This window comes from Gymnoscopelus braueri, assembly GCF_963280865.1.
Source record: "Gymnoscopelus braueri genome assembly, chromosome: 8".
Taxonomy (NCBI): domain Eukaryota; kingdom Metazoa; phylum Chordata; class Actinopteri; order Myctophiformes; family Myctophidae; genus Gymnoscopelus; species Gymnoscopelus braueri.
In genome coordinates, this window is record NC_137609.1 from 13,935,170 (window position 1) to 13,952,352 (window position 17,183).

At 43.7% G+C, this 17,183-nt stretch overlaps 1 protein-coding gene across 1 annotated transcript in view; it reads left to right on the forward strand.

The window, feature by feature from the left end:
* Positions 1-3,351: 3,351 nt before the first annotated feature.
* mtus2a (microtubule associated tumor suppressor candidate 2a) overlaps positions 3,352-17,183 on the forward strand; it is a gene marked incomplete at both ends in the record, with an annotated part of 63,656 nt that continues 49,824 nt past the window's right edge. Inside the window, 2 exon segments of the mRNA XM_080435954.1 lie at positions 3,352-5,436; positions 10,217-10,475. Coding sequence (XP_080292080.1) covers positions 3,352-5,436; positions 10,217-10,475 — 2,344 coding nt within the window.

Sequence of the window (17,183 nt, forward strand, 5' to 3'; positions counted from 1 at the left end):
AATGGTGAAATTAGCAGATCTAGAAGCTCACAACGCGGTGCGAAGCGACGCGTGGTGAGCTTGTAGATCTGCTATTTTCACTAGTTTGGGTCCCGAGTAAACGTCTAATTTTCTCTTTTGGGTCTTGAGATAAAAAGTTTGGGAACCACTGAGCTAGATGATTGATTGAACAGAGGGTGTACAAATGGACAGTGTGTACAAATGGACCCAAATGTCCATTTGGTTCCATTTGTACGTACACTTCCAGAGTTAAATTAACACTGTGGGATTTACAGTGTAGATGGGCCCAGAGGGAGAAAACTAAAAGTATCAAATGGGTATTAGAGGCATCAAACTGGGGATCATTGAAATAAAAAAAAAGGTTGACAATCACTGCTATAGGACGACGCAATGCAAACGAACATATACTGTACAATCCGTTACCCTGTAAAATAGCTACTGTATATCCAAAGCATAAACGCCCCCCTCTCCCTAAATAAAAACTTAAAATCCAGATTGCATTGCATTTATGAACGTAGCTAGCTCCCCTCAAAAGGATATGATTTAGATTTAAAACGGTAGTAGCATCAAAGGTCTCCTCAGGCAGTGGGGGCAGCCACCCGTGTCATGATCTCAGAGAACTGGTGTCTCTGCCAGGAGCGGCATGGTGAACATGTCAGCTAATGAGAGCCCAGATAATAAGGCAGAGTAGAGCCACTGCTCTTCTCAACCTTTTTAATTTCGAGGACCTCCAGCTTGATCTATTAGTCCACAGACCGCCTCCATATGGTACAATCTTTTATCTCTGGGAGTGGAACCCCAATCTACACCGTAAAATCCTCAATGTTAATTGAACTCTGATCCAATTCGGGTCCAAATTGGCTCCATTTGTCAGATAGAGAGACCCTTTGGTTCCTAACTATTTAGCTGGGGACGGCACGCCCTGGAACCCCCTCAGAGAGAGCAGGTTTGGAAATGTTGGTAACTATAATTTCCTGTATGATTGTTTGAATTGTACTGTATGGGCTTATCTTGAAATGATGCAAATAAAATGGTTTCAGGAGTCTGACCCAATAAGTAACGTTGGAGTTCACTGACGCTTCCCCTGCCTTCATATGCTTTATTTTATAGGTTTCTAAACACAGTAGATAGGTGTGTGTGTGTGTGTGTGTGTGTGTGTGTGTGTGTGTGTGTGTGTGTGTGTGTGTGTGTGTGTGTGTGTGTGTGTGTGTGTGTGTGTGTGTGTGTGTGTGTGTGTGTGTGTGTGTGTGTGTGTGTGTGTGTGTGTGTGTGTGTGTGTGTGTGTGTGTGTGCGCGCGCGCGCGTTCGCTCGATTGTGTGTATGTCTGTGTGTAATTGCATGTTGCCCTTGTCAATAGCCCTTCTTGGATTTGCTTCAGCTGTCATCCATTGACATTTTGTCGTCAACTTCTTTGACATCTTCTGTCCCATGCCACCATCTCCTTCCATTGACAGAACTGCAACTGCACCATAAAACATGCACTTACTCTTCCCTTAAGTAAAACATGTTGCAACACTGTATCTATGTTTTGTGTAGTCCACCCACGGCTTTGTGTACATAATTACCACACCTGCAATAGTCTGTGTGGTGTGGTGAGTACTGAGTACTGTGAGTAGTGTCCAGGGCAGGCTAATTGGAGCATCGGCCACACTAATTATCCATTATAAGGTGTTGTTGATGTAAGGAGCGCTAACCCTCCTGTAGTGAGCACATCTGTCAATGGATTTTTTTCCCTTGAGCCAGCATTTCTACACCTCCCACACACATGCTGGAAGACAAGGAGCTACTATTGATGACCTCCTACACTCTTTGCTCCGTGTCACATACATACCGTGCACATTTTCTTCTATTTATTATGTTTAAATAAAACTTTAAAATAAAAGTTGCAAAGGCTATTCTGATCAGATGATGAAAACTAATAATAAAATATATATGCTATCTAAGGCATATGTTGCGTTGTATGTGCACTGTCATATACTGGCACACATACAGACAGACAGCCACACATTATGACCCACTTACTTGCTTAATTACACATGCTGGTATGTATATTTTTCTGTACCAAATGTCAAATACTAGTTTATTCTCATTCTGATCCCGTCATTTGGCCTCGATTCTCTAAGTCTCTGTAGAGCTCATTGCAAAATACTTCTCACCCTCTCCTTCCTTCCTCTAAGTGGCTAAGCCACCCATCCCCAGGGTGATTCTTTCCTCTCACCAGTCACCACCAAGCATTCTGCAGGCTCACACGTCTCCTCTTCTCTCTCCACATATCTCCTCTGAGTCCTCTCCTTCTGCCCCCGCACAAACACCATCCATCTTCATCCGGTAATTGCGCTCCCCATTCTTGCTGCTAGATGACTCTTGCTGGTTATGACATGGAACATTATTACCACAGTTAAGTTCATTATGATAATATGTAATCCTAAAAGTAATTGATCTAGTGCACACTGAGTGAGTGAGGTTGTGCTGCCGTGCATTCAAAACAAATAACAAATGTATTCAGGGGAAAGATCAAGCTCCTCTGCTGCGGTCCAGGCACCTCAGTGTAGCCTGACGGTGTGTCGCGGGTTCGAGTCCCGATCCTGACGGCCTTTGCTGGATGCCACTCCCCATCTCGCTCTCCCCATTTCAGCCTACTGTCAATAAAGGCACAAAAGCCCAAAAATACATCTAAAAATAAATCTTGTTACTGTAGTGAGCATTCAGAGGTATACATGGCACTGTCTTGAATAGTTGGACAGACACAAATAGACACAAACAGCAAAGACATTAGATCTTTAGAAACACTGTTGACACGTAGAGGCTATGGAAGTTGTGTTGGTGCAGAGACAACCTCACATAAAACAACAAAGAACATGGGCATAGACAAAAACAAGGTATGGCAGAATATACAGACACTTATTCCGTGAAGGAAAGCCAAGATGGAACCATTGTGGGAGAGAAGAGATATGAAATGAGATTAGAAGCATGACAAATCTGGACTGTTTGTCCAGGTCTCTAAAGGACTGAAATGATGCCTGAAATACTATGCAGTTGGTGCTAATGTTCCATGAACACAAAGCAGTTGCCTCTAGACTTACGTTGTTTTTGATCTTGCTTTTTTCTGTTTTTGTGTTTCAGCTGGAAGGGACATGAACACACGCCTGGGGAGTTGAGAACTTTTGGAACAAAGCACAAAACAAGGTAAAGGCAAAGGATTGCTCCGGTGAAGAAGTGAGATGACATTTGTCCCTTTCAAAAGTCAACACCACCACAGGGAGCCAACAAACAAGAAGCCGGAAGTAACTCCGTACATGACCCTGGCACACCACAGGTGTCTTTGAGAGCACCGCCAGAATCTGTCCACCATGAGTACCCCAACTACTTTCCAGGGACTGAGGGTCAATGTCACTGGAGAGGAGATGAGGACCAACAGGAAGACTCAGTTCCACCTCTCTCAGCCTGGAGACGACAACGCTAACCAGTTAATGTCAGCGGGTGATGGGGAGCGAGAGGGAAGGGTGGCAGGGGAAGCTAGGTACAGAACCAGCCCTCTACCCCCCTTAGTCTTTCAGAGTGATGCCCAGGACAAAGTCCTGATCTGGGGCTCGGAGCAGCGGTGCGTGGAGCCTGAGGTCCGTGAGTTTGAGCGGTTGGAGTGCCAGGAGATCCACACCTTCATGGGACAGAGGGATCCAGGGGAGGACGAAGAAGAGGAGGAGGATGATGGAGGGAGCATGAAGGATGGAAAAGACGAGGGTCTGATGTCCATATCCTCCAGCTCCACTGCCAGTTCTGCGTCGGTAGGCGCACGTAGAAATGACAACGACAGCAACAAGGTGGGGGCCGCGATAGAAAGGAGGAAGGCCTGTCGCAGCTCTGAAGAGCTAGACACGTGTGTCACGAGTTCAGGAGAGAGGGTCGATGGCAGATCCAGTGGAGGAAAAGACATGGAGAGACGCAGGGGAGGTCTGAAGGAGTCCAAGTCTGAGACAAACGTATTTGTCTCCTGTCTGTCCGCTGTGGCCCTGAGCGGGAGCCTGGCGAGCGCTTTGGACAACAGTGGAGAGGCTCAGTCCTTCATGTCTCTGTCCAGCCCTAAGACAGACCTTTACCCCCCCAACACCACTACCTCAGCCCAGACTAGGAGAAGGGCGCCCCTTGCAGATCCTAACTGGAATCCTCCAGCTCTGCAATATCAGACACAACGTGAGCTAGAGGGTCATCTCGAATACTACAAGCAGAGTCAGAGACATGAGGATGGGGGTCACCCTAGAAATGGGTTTTCCTCCTCTGAAGGAGGTTTAGGCCAAAGGAGGAAGGCAGGGTTCGAGGAGAGGGTGCTGCCTCCCCGACGACAACAGCTCGTGCGACCCCTCTGCCAGACTGAGACGGAGAGAGGGAGGAGCTTATCGGAGCCAACAACCGAGGCACAGCACAAACGGACGGGGCAAACGCCATCGCCCTCCCCCTCCCCAGACTCCCAGCGACGTGGAATCAACAGAAGGAATATAAGGTCATCCCTCCGGGAGCCCTCAGATGTCTCCCACCTCTACAGCTCCGCCGGGGGAGCGCCACCACCCAGACAGCTCAGCCAGGTTGCCCAGAGAGAGGCTCTGCCCGTGGGTAAGCAGCCTGCCTCCGCCCTAGAGAAGAGGCCCCAGAACCAACTCACACACCGCAGGAACTGTTCCAGCCCCAACATGTCCGGGTTTGAATCCAGGGCATCCACACCTCCCCAATCCCCTCTCAGGACACCCCAGAGCTCTCCACGTAGACAACCCTCGATGTACCTCACCTCCAGGACAGTCACTGGGGTGTTGAGACCCCCCCAGCCAGGGGGCGGCCCGCCTGCAGACGCATCCTCTCAGGGCTACAGCAGCAGTGGCCTAAGACCGCCAGTCAAAACTAACATCAGCACAACGGGAATCCCCAAAGCGCCTCTTCATAACCAGCAGAGTTCCCCCGCCCCCATCTCCAGAGAGAGGTCCTTATCTCCTAAATACACCCCAAAACCTAAAGGAGTCCGTCCAAAAATCATCACCTACATTAGGAAGAATCCCCAAGTCAAGCCGCAGGCTGTCGACGGGCCATACCAGGTGTCGTCTCTGCCATCCAGGCTCTCGGCCTACCAAACGCAAGTGCCCAGCTCAGCTAAAGACGCGCCCATGGACCCGTCCAAATCCACGGCGGAGACCAGAGGAGCCCCGGTGCTGAGCGCTTCCAACCTGCTCTACGAAAAGTACCGGCAGGAGGTGCAGACAAACAGCATGTTCTCATCGGGAATGCTAGGCAGGAGCATCAGGCCCCCTGGACACATGCACACCCTTCCTCCTCCACACACTCACACTGCTCCACACACACACCCCCACAGCCACACGGCACCGCCCAAACTGGGCAGCAAGGCGGACAACTTCTACGGGCCGCTTAATGACAAGTACACACCATCAGAGGTAAGTGATATTGCAATAGTAATTGTTGTGTGTGTGTGTGTGTGTGTGTGCGTGTGCGTGTGCGTGTGCGCGTGTGCGCGTGTGCGCGCGTGCGTGCGTGCGTGTGCGTGTGTGCGTGCGTGCGTGTCCTTTACAACTCTTCCATGCAGGAAAGCACAGTTTGCAGTCCAATTGCTACTGCAGCCCTACATTATATTGATTCCCATTTCACTGGCTAGAAAAAACACATTAGACTTCATGCTGAGATCCAATGCATACCTGATGAGGGCACAGCTCAGGCACATGGTTAAGATTGGGTGAATTAATTTACAATGCAATCACAGTATGGATCAATAGTACTTGTCTTCAGCATACTATCTTATTATTGTAAACATATAGCTTAATAAGCTCAAAGATAAAGCTTGCAGACATAATATTATCAGTTATCATCTTGCCTTGTGAATTGCTGCCTGCTATTGACATTATTTGGCTCTGAATAACCGGTTGAATTTCAATATACAAGGTTAAGCTTTTAACCCAAACCCTAACCCTAACCCAAACCCAATTTAACCAGGAATTTCAAATTGATTCTTTCCTCCATGTTTGTGCCACCTCCAGTTGTGTGACGGAGGGTAACAGCAGTGTAATTACACAACAGCCTGGAACAGAAGCATAGAGTGAGAAAAGTGAACAATATTATAGCAAAATAGTGGTGAGATGTTGTGCAACACAGTGACATAAGCGGTTACTCAATTAGCATTGAGTCATGAGCGTGGCTGCCACAGTCCTGTTATGTTTCTGACACACCTCGTACTATATTTACCCCACATTAAATTATTCTATTTAGAATTAATCAACTTGAGCCATTTTAACAACATAATTTCAAAGCTGTTAGTATAATCGGTTTCAAGGGGTTGCTTATTGACTCTGATTACATTATTCATTAAATTGATGATTACATTGTTTCATGCTACATTTAAATGCAGAGACACTGCATGACAGTTTGTTGAATACAGAAAATACATATATTCCATTTGTCTGTAATTGTAACTGGTGGCGTAGTGGTTAAGACACTACTCCTCCAGAATAACCCAGCTGGGTTAGTGTTAGGACTCAATGTCAGGGTCCCCCCCAGTACTTACTAGCTCTCCCTTTGACTGTCTCCTTGGCATCGCTATTCCTTCTCATTAAAAATGAAATATCTCCCTTTGCAAAGGGAGATATTACCCTTTGCAATGTGTTGTGCCCAGAGCCCACACTGGAAAAAGAGTGGGCTTTCGATGCACACATTGGGATGTGTAAAGTTTGTCAGATTCTCCACATTTAAGATTGACATTAAATATCAGTGGAAGTCCCCTTAAACCCTAGGCTATATCACCAGGCTTTTATTGCATTTTTATAATTAGATTTTAGACCAAATGTATTGGAGACAATGAAGTGGGCAAAGTGGCTTGTATCTCCTTGATGTGTTATTCTCTGCTAACATATGAACCCTAGTTGTACAGAATACACATGATAGACAGGTCCCCCCCCCCCCCCCCCCTGCAAGTGGTATTTCAAAATACCACTTCTTGATCCACAAGAAGCAGTAACTCCTTGGATCAAGTGCTCCGTTTTTGATTAGATTTCCCTCAAGCTGTCAGATTTCATTTGATCCATGTTTTTTTTCACGGTCCCTTTATATTATTATCTTCTCCCTCACAGCATATGTGCATTATGAAAGAGGGAGCCCTTCTAATAAAATGATAAAATTATGTTTTATCTGGCTTTATGAATGTTCAGTCAGGCTGCAAGCTGAACTACACTGCAGCAGATTCATCTACTGTATTGGATATAGCCTGCTGAACATGGCAATGTGATTGTGAAGTCATTCCTATATGTAGCAATGCTGCCACATAACCTTTGTTAAAGTCATATTTTTTCTTACAGAATGTGTTTGATAAGAAATGGACCAACATCTGTCCAAATATCGTAAAATCTTCACACATCACAAAGCACGTCTCATGCAGTATACATTCATAACATTTCTAGACTTGCATAGGGAGCTAGCAAATAAAGAATGAGATCTACTGTAGCAATAATACTTCAGTTTGAAATATTTAATAAATACTTTAAAATAATGAACATCAGGCTCGAAAATATAATAGCCAGAGATAGTACGGCGGGAAATTGCCATTTTCAATACACGATAGTGCACTTGGTGATACAAGCGAGAAATTTGGCACAGATGACCTTCATATGACCCTAATTGATAATCAACCTCTGGCCACGCAGAATTCCTAAGATTTCAAGATGGCCACCACCAGTTTTCAAAATGGCTGCAACTGGGCCAACATTTTGGACCATATCACTTTGCTGGGGCTGTGAATCTTTGATTTCCCCCTTATTCTAATATAAGAGAATATGTTCTGGAGGTATTTCTACCAAGTAAGATAAAAAAATAACATTAGGCTCCAATATGGCGGCAAATTTCCCAATATGGGCGGCCATAGCTGAGTGGTTAGTGAGCCCGCCTAGGGAACCAGCTGGCCCTGGTTGCCCCAGGTTCGATTCCAGGCTATCCCAGCATATGTGCCGATGATATGAAATTTGTCCCTGAGCAAGACTCTTAACCCCAATTGCTCACAGGTTCTCATTGGAAACAAGACCGCAAGGACTTTCATGAACGACCTGTTAAAAGGAATTATCCTTATCCTTATCCTTATCCTTATGGCTGCCGATATATTGCAGAAACATCTGCTGATGGTTAATCCACATGAGCTTGTAGCACATGTAATTACCATACACATAATCCATTTATAGCACATTTTAAAGTGATTTAGTAGCTTTTTAATGACCTAGGGCAACAGATGTTTCAATATGTTCACCAATAAATACAAAAACATGGATATATATGGATATTTTCTCAAACGGGTGCTGACCTTTTTCTCTTTCCGTGGAAGGACAAAACTATGGTATCTGCTGAATGCATGGAAGAACCAAAGACCTGATGACTTTGATCCAATAGCTGATGCAATATCATGAACAGGAATCCATCTGAGGTCCTTCGGCAGCTTTTTCAAGCCAAGTCTTTGTGTCTGGGTAGCTCAGTCGGTAGCACCTTCGGATCACATGGTCATGGGTTCAATCCTGGGCACCGGCAACTCAGTGTATGAGTAGGTACGGTGAGTGTGGCGCTCCACCTCAGCAATACCAGGGGTCTATAAGACTCCTGCGTTCTCAGCTGATACTGACAATAAGTCTCTCAGACTTACTTAATATGAACAAGTGTAACTGCTATGACAACAACATCAGTATCTGAGCTGCGAATCATGGTGTGTCAGATGCTATCCTCTGCAGCTCTGCCTCAGATACTGGCATTGTTGACATAACAGTTTCACTTGTTTTAAGACTTGGCTTGAATTAGCTGTGGATTGCCTTTGGAAGGAGGGAAGGACCTCAGATGGATCCCCGTTCATGAAATTACATCAGCTATTGAATCATAGTCATCAGGTCTTTGCTTCTTTCATGCATTCAGCGGATGCCATACAGTTTCGTCCTTCCATGGAAAGGGAAAAAGGTCAGCATGGCAGACAGACTTCTCCAAATTAGGTTCAACACCTGTTGCAGTAAATGATTAACCTATGCAAGTCATTGAGGAGTTCATAGTACACATGTACGATAGAAGTAGTTCCTACAAGGAAGTGAATGAGGCACGACTGGACTTATTTGCAAGAAAGCAGCGATCATATGACTGCATTCCACCAACAAGTGCTGCTCTGAAGGAACACTGCAAGAGAGCTGCATTCCAAGCAGGACATATATGGGGCCAGTCACTCTTGTGCAGTCCTGTTTTGCCAAGTCCAATCCTCTGGGGATGGCACCAGAAGGACAGAACCTGGCTTCCACACTGGACGGATCTTCTGGCAGTGGCCAAATCATGCCAAGAGCTGACACGATGTGGATGTAGAAAGGCATGTTCTGGCCACTGCAAATGCTTTAAGTTTGGACTTATCTGCACACCCCTCTGTGGTTGCAGTTGCTAGTACACTGGCCTGTCACTTGCCTAGCCACCATTGTAAATGAGAAAGTGTTTATAATGACTTAATAACAAAACAAAAAGTAAGCACTAAGCTTTACCAAACTATAAATCACTTTAAAATGTTCCATAAATGGATTCTGTGTATGGTAATTAATACAAATACATGTACTACAAGCTCATGTGGATAAACCATATGCAGATGCACATTTCTGCAATTTATCGGCAGGCATATTGGAAAACATGCCGCCATATTGGAACCTAATGTTATTTTTTATCTTACTTGGTAGAAATACCTTCAGAACATATTCTCATATATTAAAATAAGCCCCAGCAAAGTGATATAGTCCAAAACATTGGCCCAGTTGCAGCCATTTTGAAAACTGGTGGTGGCCATCTTGAAATCTTCTGCGTGGCCAGAGGTTGATTATCAATTAGGGTCATATGAAGGTCATCTGTGCCAAATTTCTTGCTTGTATCACCAAGTGCACTATCGCCCCACTAAGAGCCCTGTGCAGCTTATTTGAACCCCAGCATCCCTATTCTGGGACAAACATTACATTTGGTGAAAATTGCAATCTACCAGCTTGCAGTGCGTCATAACGTCACGCATTGCGGGCTTGTAGATTGCTAATTTCAAGAAGATGTTTAGTGAAGCGAAAACAGGATGGCAGCCTAGTATAGAGCCCTGCGGGACTCCAGTCAACTAAGTAGCCTAGGGTTTAAGTGCTAAAATGTTTGCAGTTCTAATATCATATCAACTGCCATTATTTTGAATTCTAGACGGGCAGAATGGCCAGCTATGGTGGTAGCACTGCCGAGGACCCCCAGCGTCACAAAGTGGCTGCCCAGGCTGGCGGTGGTGGCAGCCTGCTTCGCACTGGCCGAGGGCTTCGATTGGGCTTGGGAGCTGTTACTAGGACAACAGCAGGCTCAACCATGGGCAGAGGACCGGGACAGGGTCAGAGGTCAACCCTCATGTTCAGCCAACCCATACAAGCTGTCAGCCCTGCAGCCAATCAGAGAGGCCCAGATAACACAGGTAAGAACATGGTTGTATACTTCTGGTCTGAGTAGATTACATTGATTTGCATGAATTGCTACTAGCCTCCAGAAAGTTAGTGAGCCTCTGTGGGCACTGTAATAACATAACATCCTGGATATTTGATGGTAATATGATAAAAAACTATAAAATCTGTAAACCATGACAGCTTTGAGTGACCCTATCAACACAGAGAGATCATGATGTGATCTTCTCTCCTATTATGAAGACAGAACATAGATCCTTCCTGACTAAACAAGTTGAAAGGTTAGATGCAGTGTTTTTCCTCATTTCGTTCCAACAGCGTGTGTAGTGTATAGTGTGAACTGACAACTGGTGTAATAGCAATAGTCTGACATATAACGGTATGTCCACTTTAATGTAGTGCAATATTTTAATCCATAATACTGTGTTTTGCATGTATGTATGCAACCAAGTTTGCCGATGATGGATTACGTCAATTGAACCATATGTAAAAGAACACCAGTGGTCCCTACTTTAATTTCTCTAGCAGAAAACAAGTGAGGTGCCACAGTGGGTCTGGCTTCATTTCAACTTTTAAAGTGTCAGATTTTAGCGCTTGGTTGACGCAGACCTCAAGTTCCTGTCCACCACAGCAGAGACTGTGGATTTGAATCCTCTGCGGTGCCTCCGGCTTAGCCAGGGCGTCCATACGAGCACAATGAGCTATCTGTCGCACCAGTTACTCCTACAGGTTAGCCCTGTCAGCGGGGATGTTGAACTGGGTTGTAGGGCGTTCACCCGCCCTCCCTATGAAGCTCCTCACTGGCAGGTGGAAAAAAGTAGTGACAAGACTGTGGGGAATTCAGGAATTTGCATGACGAATAAATTGGGAGAAAAATGAGGAGAATTGGGAGAAAAATGGGGGAAATAATTGGCTGCTCTAAATTTAGCAAAAGTTTGATGTCAGATTTCATTTCAGCGGGCCGTCATGTGATGCATTAGAGGGCTGCCTTATCTTTCTTCTCGTTTGCAGCAGCAAGCAGTCGTGGGACTGTTTTCCTCTTTAAATTGGCCAGAGATGAAGGCAGCTCATTAAAATGCATGCGTCTGAAATTAAGTTTTGGACGATCTAATTTGAAAGCTTGAAGAAGCACTCTGGCAGGCAGGGTGTTCCACAAGCACCGGCCGCCTGCTGCATAGTCGTACATTGAAACATTTCCTGCCTACTACTTGTTTTGTGGAGATGCATCCTGCCTCTGAGACTACTTAAAGGTATAGGGCAAGTGATTTTCTTTGGTTAAAATATATGTTAAATAGCTCTATATTTTGATAGTACTCATTACTATAGAGTGTTTGTTCAGTAGTAGGAGTCTCTACTCCAGCTCTTTATTAAGCAGAAAATGCATTTTCAAGTCGGGAGTACCAATTGTATCCAATCAGGATGGAGAACTCAGGCAGGATACAGATTAAACAGGTGAAATTGGAAGCGATGACACAAAGAAATGAGCAGACACAATTAGAACTGGAACACTATCAAAATTAAGCTGATAAATGGGTACTCTCTCCTGATTGGCTGAAAGTTTGCAGCAACCCACCTGAAAATTTATTTTACGTTTATTAAACAGCTGGAGAGATGGGGAGACTCCTGTTACTGAACAAACACTCTATATAGCAATGCTATCAGAAGTGCTTTAACATTTTTACTTTTTTTTTTATCAAAAAATATCACTTACCCTACCTTTATCAAAATGATTTGTTCGTTCGTACAGTTTGCACAAACGTTCTTGTTTTTCGCCTCATCCTGGTGTCAAGATAAACGTGGATCAGTGTGTGTGCAATAGTTGACCTATCTTAAGAAGACACCGCTGCCAAGATATTAAACATAGTTTTCTATCCCCATGCCAGCGTTATTTTACCTTAAATCAACGATCGTTGAAACGCTGTGGAAGATACATTGTGTAAAAAGAAAACACAAAACAAAGTTCCTGTGAGTAGGCGGAGGGATCTGTGAATCCACAGGGACAATAACGTTCCAACCGCGATCCGCCATTTTGGGGCTTTGGTCCGCTGAAAACGGATGGTTTTCAATGCAAAAAAATAAAACTGAGTTACAGGCTTACATACATACATACATACATACATACATACATACATACATACATACATACATACTTACATGCATGCATGCATGCATGCATGCATCCTGTATGTTGATTTTTGAAACTTTCGCTTTCTTGGTGGGTTGAGTCATTACTGAATCATTAATACACACCTTTATAATTCCCATAAGAAACATGCCTCTGTGGTCTTTTGACAATGCTGCTGTGTACATTCTCATCGATCAATTCTGGAGACAATGTTTAACTGCAAGACACAGGTTGCCGTTCTGAATTCTGCTTTCGTCTTTATTGGCATTTACAATCAAAGTTTCTTCTCTTTTCCACTTCCGCTGGATGATCAGTGCCAACTGCTACAATATCAACTGATGATGATAATTAAAATAAGTCTGATAGCAACAGTTACTACACCGGAAACAGTCGCTCCACTGGACTCAGTGTCTTTATCCTCCTCATTAGCCGTGTCATCAGAACACAATCTGCTGTTTGATTTCATCCAACTCAAAGTCGTCTTCATCTTCCTCTTATGGACAACCACTCAAATCCCCTTCACTTGGAGATTGTGGGAAGGTTTAGCAGCAGGGTAGATTCATCTTCCCTGTATAACGAGGCACACAATGGTTGCTCAGCTCGCTCAGTAGACTAATTGCTCAGAAAAAAGTCACACCCAGTGTTAAGTGAGAGGTGCCTATGATGAGTTAATTTCATTAATCTATATATGAACTAGAGGAACAATGTTAAATCCCTGTCCATTCATTTCAAGGCTGCTCAACAGCGCCACTTGAAGGTAGGTCACCCAGCTGTATTCAGGCGGTACTACTCTATTTGATGTGTGGGTGTTGGTATTCAGGCGGTACTACTGTATTTGATGTGTGGGCACTGATATTCAGACGGTACTACTCTATTTGACGTGTGGGTGCTGGTATTCAGGCGGTACTACTCTATTTACGCTGATAAGAGCAATGGTCACCGTCTAAGAGCACCCACCAAGTTTGGGGCCTTTAGCATGCTGGGAACTGCAGTTATAGCTGTTTAAAGCCCAGCCAATAGAATACAGAGGGGCATGCACGTGCACACATAGACATGAAAGGGGGCTTGAGCCCCTGCCCTTTTACCCGTTGGTAGAAAATGCAGCATTTATTATGGTGAAAAATAAATGGTGAAAAAACTCAAATGCCCTACTCGAAGGCAGCATTCAAGGCTAAGAGAATTGCCCCTTTCTTACTCTCTAAACCCCGCATCTCCAGTAAAGTTTGAGTATACCTAATTGAGCGCTGTGTCACGCACAGAATTATAGCCAATCTACAAGCTCACAACGCGTCCCAGCGCGACGCGTTGTGAGCTTGTAGATCGGCTATTTCCGGTACGCGATACAGCGCGCAATGAAGTATATGTCCAATCGAAACCTAACCCTGCCGGGCGCACGCACTCACATGTCCATTGTCCAATCAACGAGGAGAGCAGACGCACACAGAGAAGCGCAGACAATCAGTGATCCGTCTTAATTTGAGACAGATACAGTAGGTATTTGTGGACGAAAAATTATTATACTGTTCATTTCCTCTCTCTCTTTATCTAATATAGCCTTAGATAAAGACTCGTAGATGTATTTTATCGATTTTAACATGTTTTATCTCTACGAGAGTCTTAGCTACCTACCACCCCCCCAGATTGCCCTGGAATGTCAGCTCCAAAGACCGTACTTCTCCAAACATGTACAAATGCTAAATATAAGGTGCTTAACCGCTTGCCCCAAATGTTAACTCGGTGTAAGGCGTGTTTGTGCAATGTATTAGTCCATATCTTTCAATAAAGAAGTGTTTTAATCCCGTCTGTGGCCAATTCTGTCGGCCAATGGGCGGTGGTGACGGGGCGCATCCGGTGAAATCCGGAATTACACTCAATGTAAACAGGAAGTAAACAAGGGGGGAAAATGGCGTTCGGCCACAGACGGGAACAAAACACTTCTTTATTGAAAAATATGGACTAATACATTACACAAACACAACGGACACCGAGTTAACATTTGGGGCAAGCGGGTAAGCACCTTATATTTAGCATTTGTACATGTTTGGAGAAGTACGGGCTTTGGAGCTGACATTCCAGGGCAATCTGGAGGGGTGGTAGATAAGACTCTCGTAGAGATAAAGGATTTCAAAATCGATAAATTACTATACTATATCTAAGGCTACTTAAATACTTTTTTTTTTGTTATCAATTGTTTTTATTATCATATTAATTTTGTTTGAATGGATACATTTTTCAACAAAAACAAGATACAAACACATACACAACGTAAAAACAACACAGAAGGTTAATTAAAATAATAATAAAAATAATAATAAAAATAAACCCACCCACCCCTCCCCGGACCAACAATGTCTCTAAATGCAAGAGCCAAACACCGTGCCTACCTGTGCAAGGTCACAGTACTGTGTACAACACTTAAAGGGTAAGACCACTTTGGTAGAGGTTTGGGTTGTGTAGTTACCTTGCCATGATGTAACTCCAAAGGTGGGCAAGAAATCAAAAATAATTGCTCCATTGATTAGAAATTGATAATTCAAAAATATGCTCCTCATTGACTTACATTGTATGGTAAAACAGCTCTCAAAGTCACTCTTTTAGCACATAAATGAACACAAACAAAGCTGATTCAGACAATATAGAGCATCACCAAACCCAGTACTGTTTGTTTTTTTAATAAAAATTTCAACTTCCTGTTGATTTTACTATTTGAAGATCTGGATCCGCGGATCCAGTCCAGGTTTTCTACTTATTAAAAATGGCAAAATCAACAGGAAGTTGACATTTTCATTAAAAAAAAAACAGTACTGGGTTTGGTGATGTTCTATATTGTCTGAATCAACTTTGTTTGCGTTCGTTTACGTGCTAAAATAGTGACTTTGAGAGCTGTTTTACCATACAATGTAAGTCAATGGGGAGCATATTTTGAATTATCAATTTCTAATCAATGGAGCAATTATTTTTTATTTCTTGCCCACCTTTGGAGTTACATCATGGCAAGGTAACTACACAACCCAAACCTCTACCAAAGTGGTCTTGCCCTTTAAACCAAGCCTTTAAAGGAGAATTCCGGACAAATTGGATTCTAACACTGGATGCTTGTTTCTTTCCAGAACCTGGCAACTCGTGTTGCCAGATTCTGGAAACAAGCAACCAGTGTTAACTCGTTCGCCATTGACGGCAGCCTCGCAGATAGTTTCAACGCATGTTTGACTATCATGAGACTCTACTAGTATACTAGTAGAGAAAAAAACAACTTTGCGTCGGTTATAATAGACGAATTTCCCTTACCCACGCGCTCCCATTATGACAACGGAGGGGGTTTAAAAAATGACGACAGGGGAATATATGGAAAAAAAGAATGCCACTTTTCAAGTCGTTAGGTGAGTAACGAGACATCAAAGATAACACTTAATTTGTCCGGAATTCTCCTTTAAGCTTATCTGCGAAGTTAGACCACATATCAATGTTCCTCTCACTTGCTCCATGTAACCTCGCCGTTGACAGTTCTAAATAAACAATATCTAAAAACGTTAAAGCCCATTGGCGAAATGTTAAGGTATGTTTCCACCTCGTAGCTACCATTTTTTTTGCCGCTGTTAAGCCAGCAAAGAAGATGCGCTTGTGTGTGCAGTTCAGGTGTACACACATCATTTAAGATAAATACAGATGGAGAAGGTGTGATATCAGTTCCCAAAAGTAATGACAGTTTAGCTGCAACCATAATCCAAAAAGAGGAAACATTTGGACATTCCCAGACCATGTGAAAAAAGGTACCAATAACATTTGGAGTACAAAATGTGCAGTTGGGGCTATTCAAAATCCTCATAGCACATAATCTACGGGGAGTCAAATATGTTCGGTGAACAAAATTTAAATGAATCTGGATTCCTAGAAGACAGCAATATATTAGACCAAACCGTGTCCCAATTCAAATCAGGATCCAAATTCACTATATCATTCCTCCATAAAGTATCTACAGCTAGGGACCCATAATTAGATTCTGATAAAAATGCATACAATGTGGAAACGAGGCCTCTTGATCTACTAACATCACAGATGAATGTAAGGGTGCATTGTAAGGGAAGTCTGCCATGGAACTCCATAAGTCCTCATGGCTGTTCTCAGTTGTAAATAAAAAAAAAATGAGGTACCTGGCAAATTAAATGTGTCACATAAATTCTGAAATTAACGCAATCCATTCTCATCAAATAGATCACCCAATGTATGAATCCCCTTGGAACTCCACCTAGGAAAGCAAATGGGACGTCCCTCCAACAAAAGTCCTTGATTATTAAACACTGGGGAAAATAGATTCCATTTCAAATCAATCTTGCACGTTTTTTCTGCTGCCCTCCACACTGCTACCAGCTGAGACATTATTGGCCCAAAGCGAACTTTGCATTGATTAGTAGTTATATTTCAATAGATAAGATCTCTCAACCCAATAGGATGTACCAAACTCTCCTCAAGCTCTCGCCATGAGACTGTAGTTGCCGAGTCAAACCATTTTAAAAGGGGACGAAGGGTGAAGGCCCAATAATATAATTTGAAATTGGGCAATGAAAGGCCGCCATCAGCCCTGGCTCGCTGCAATAAA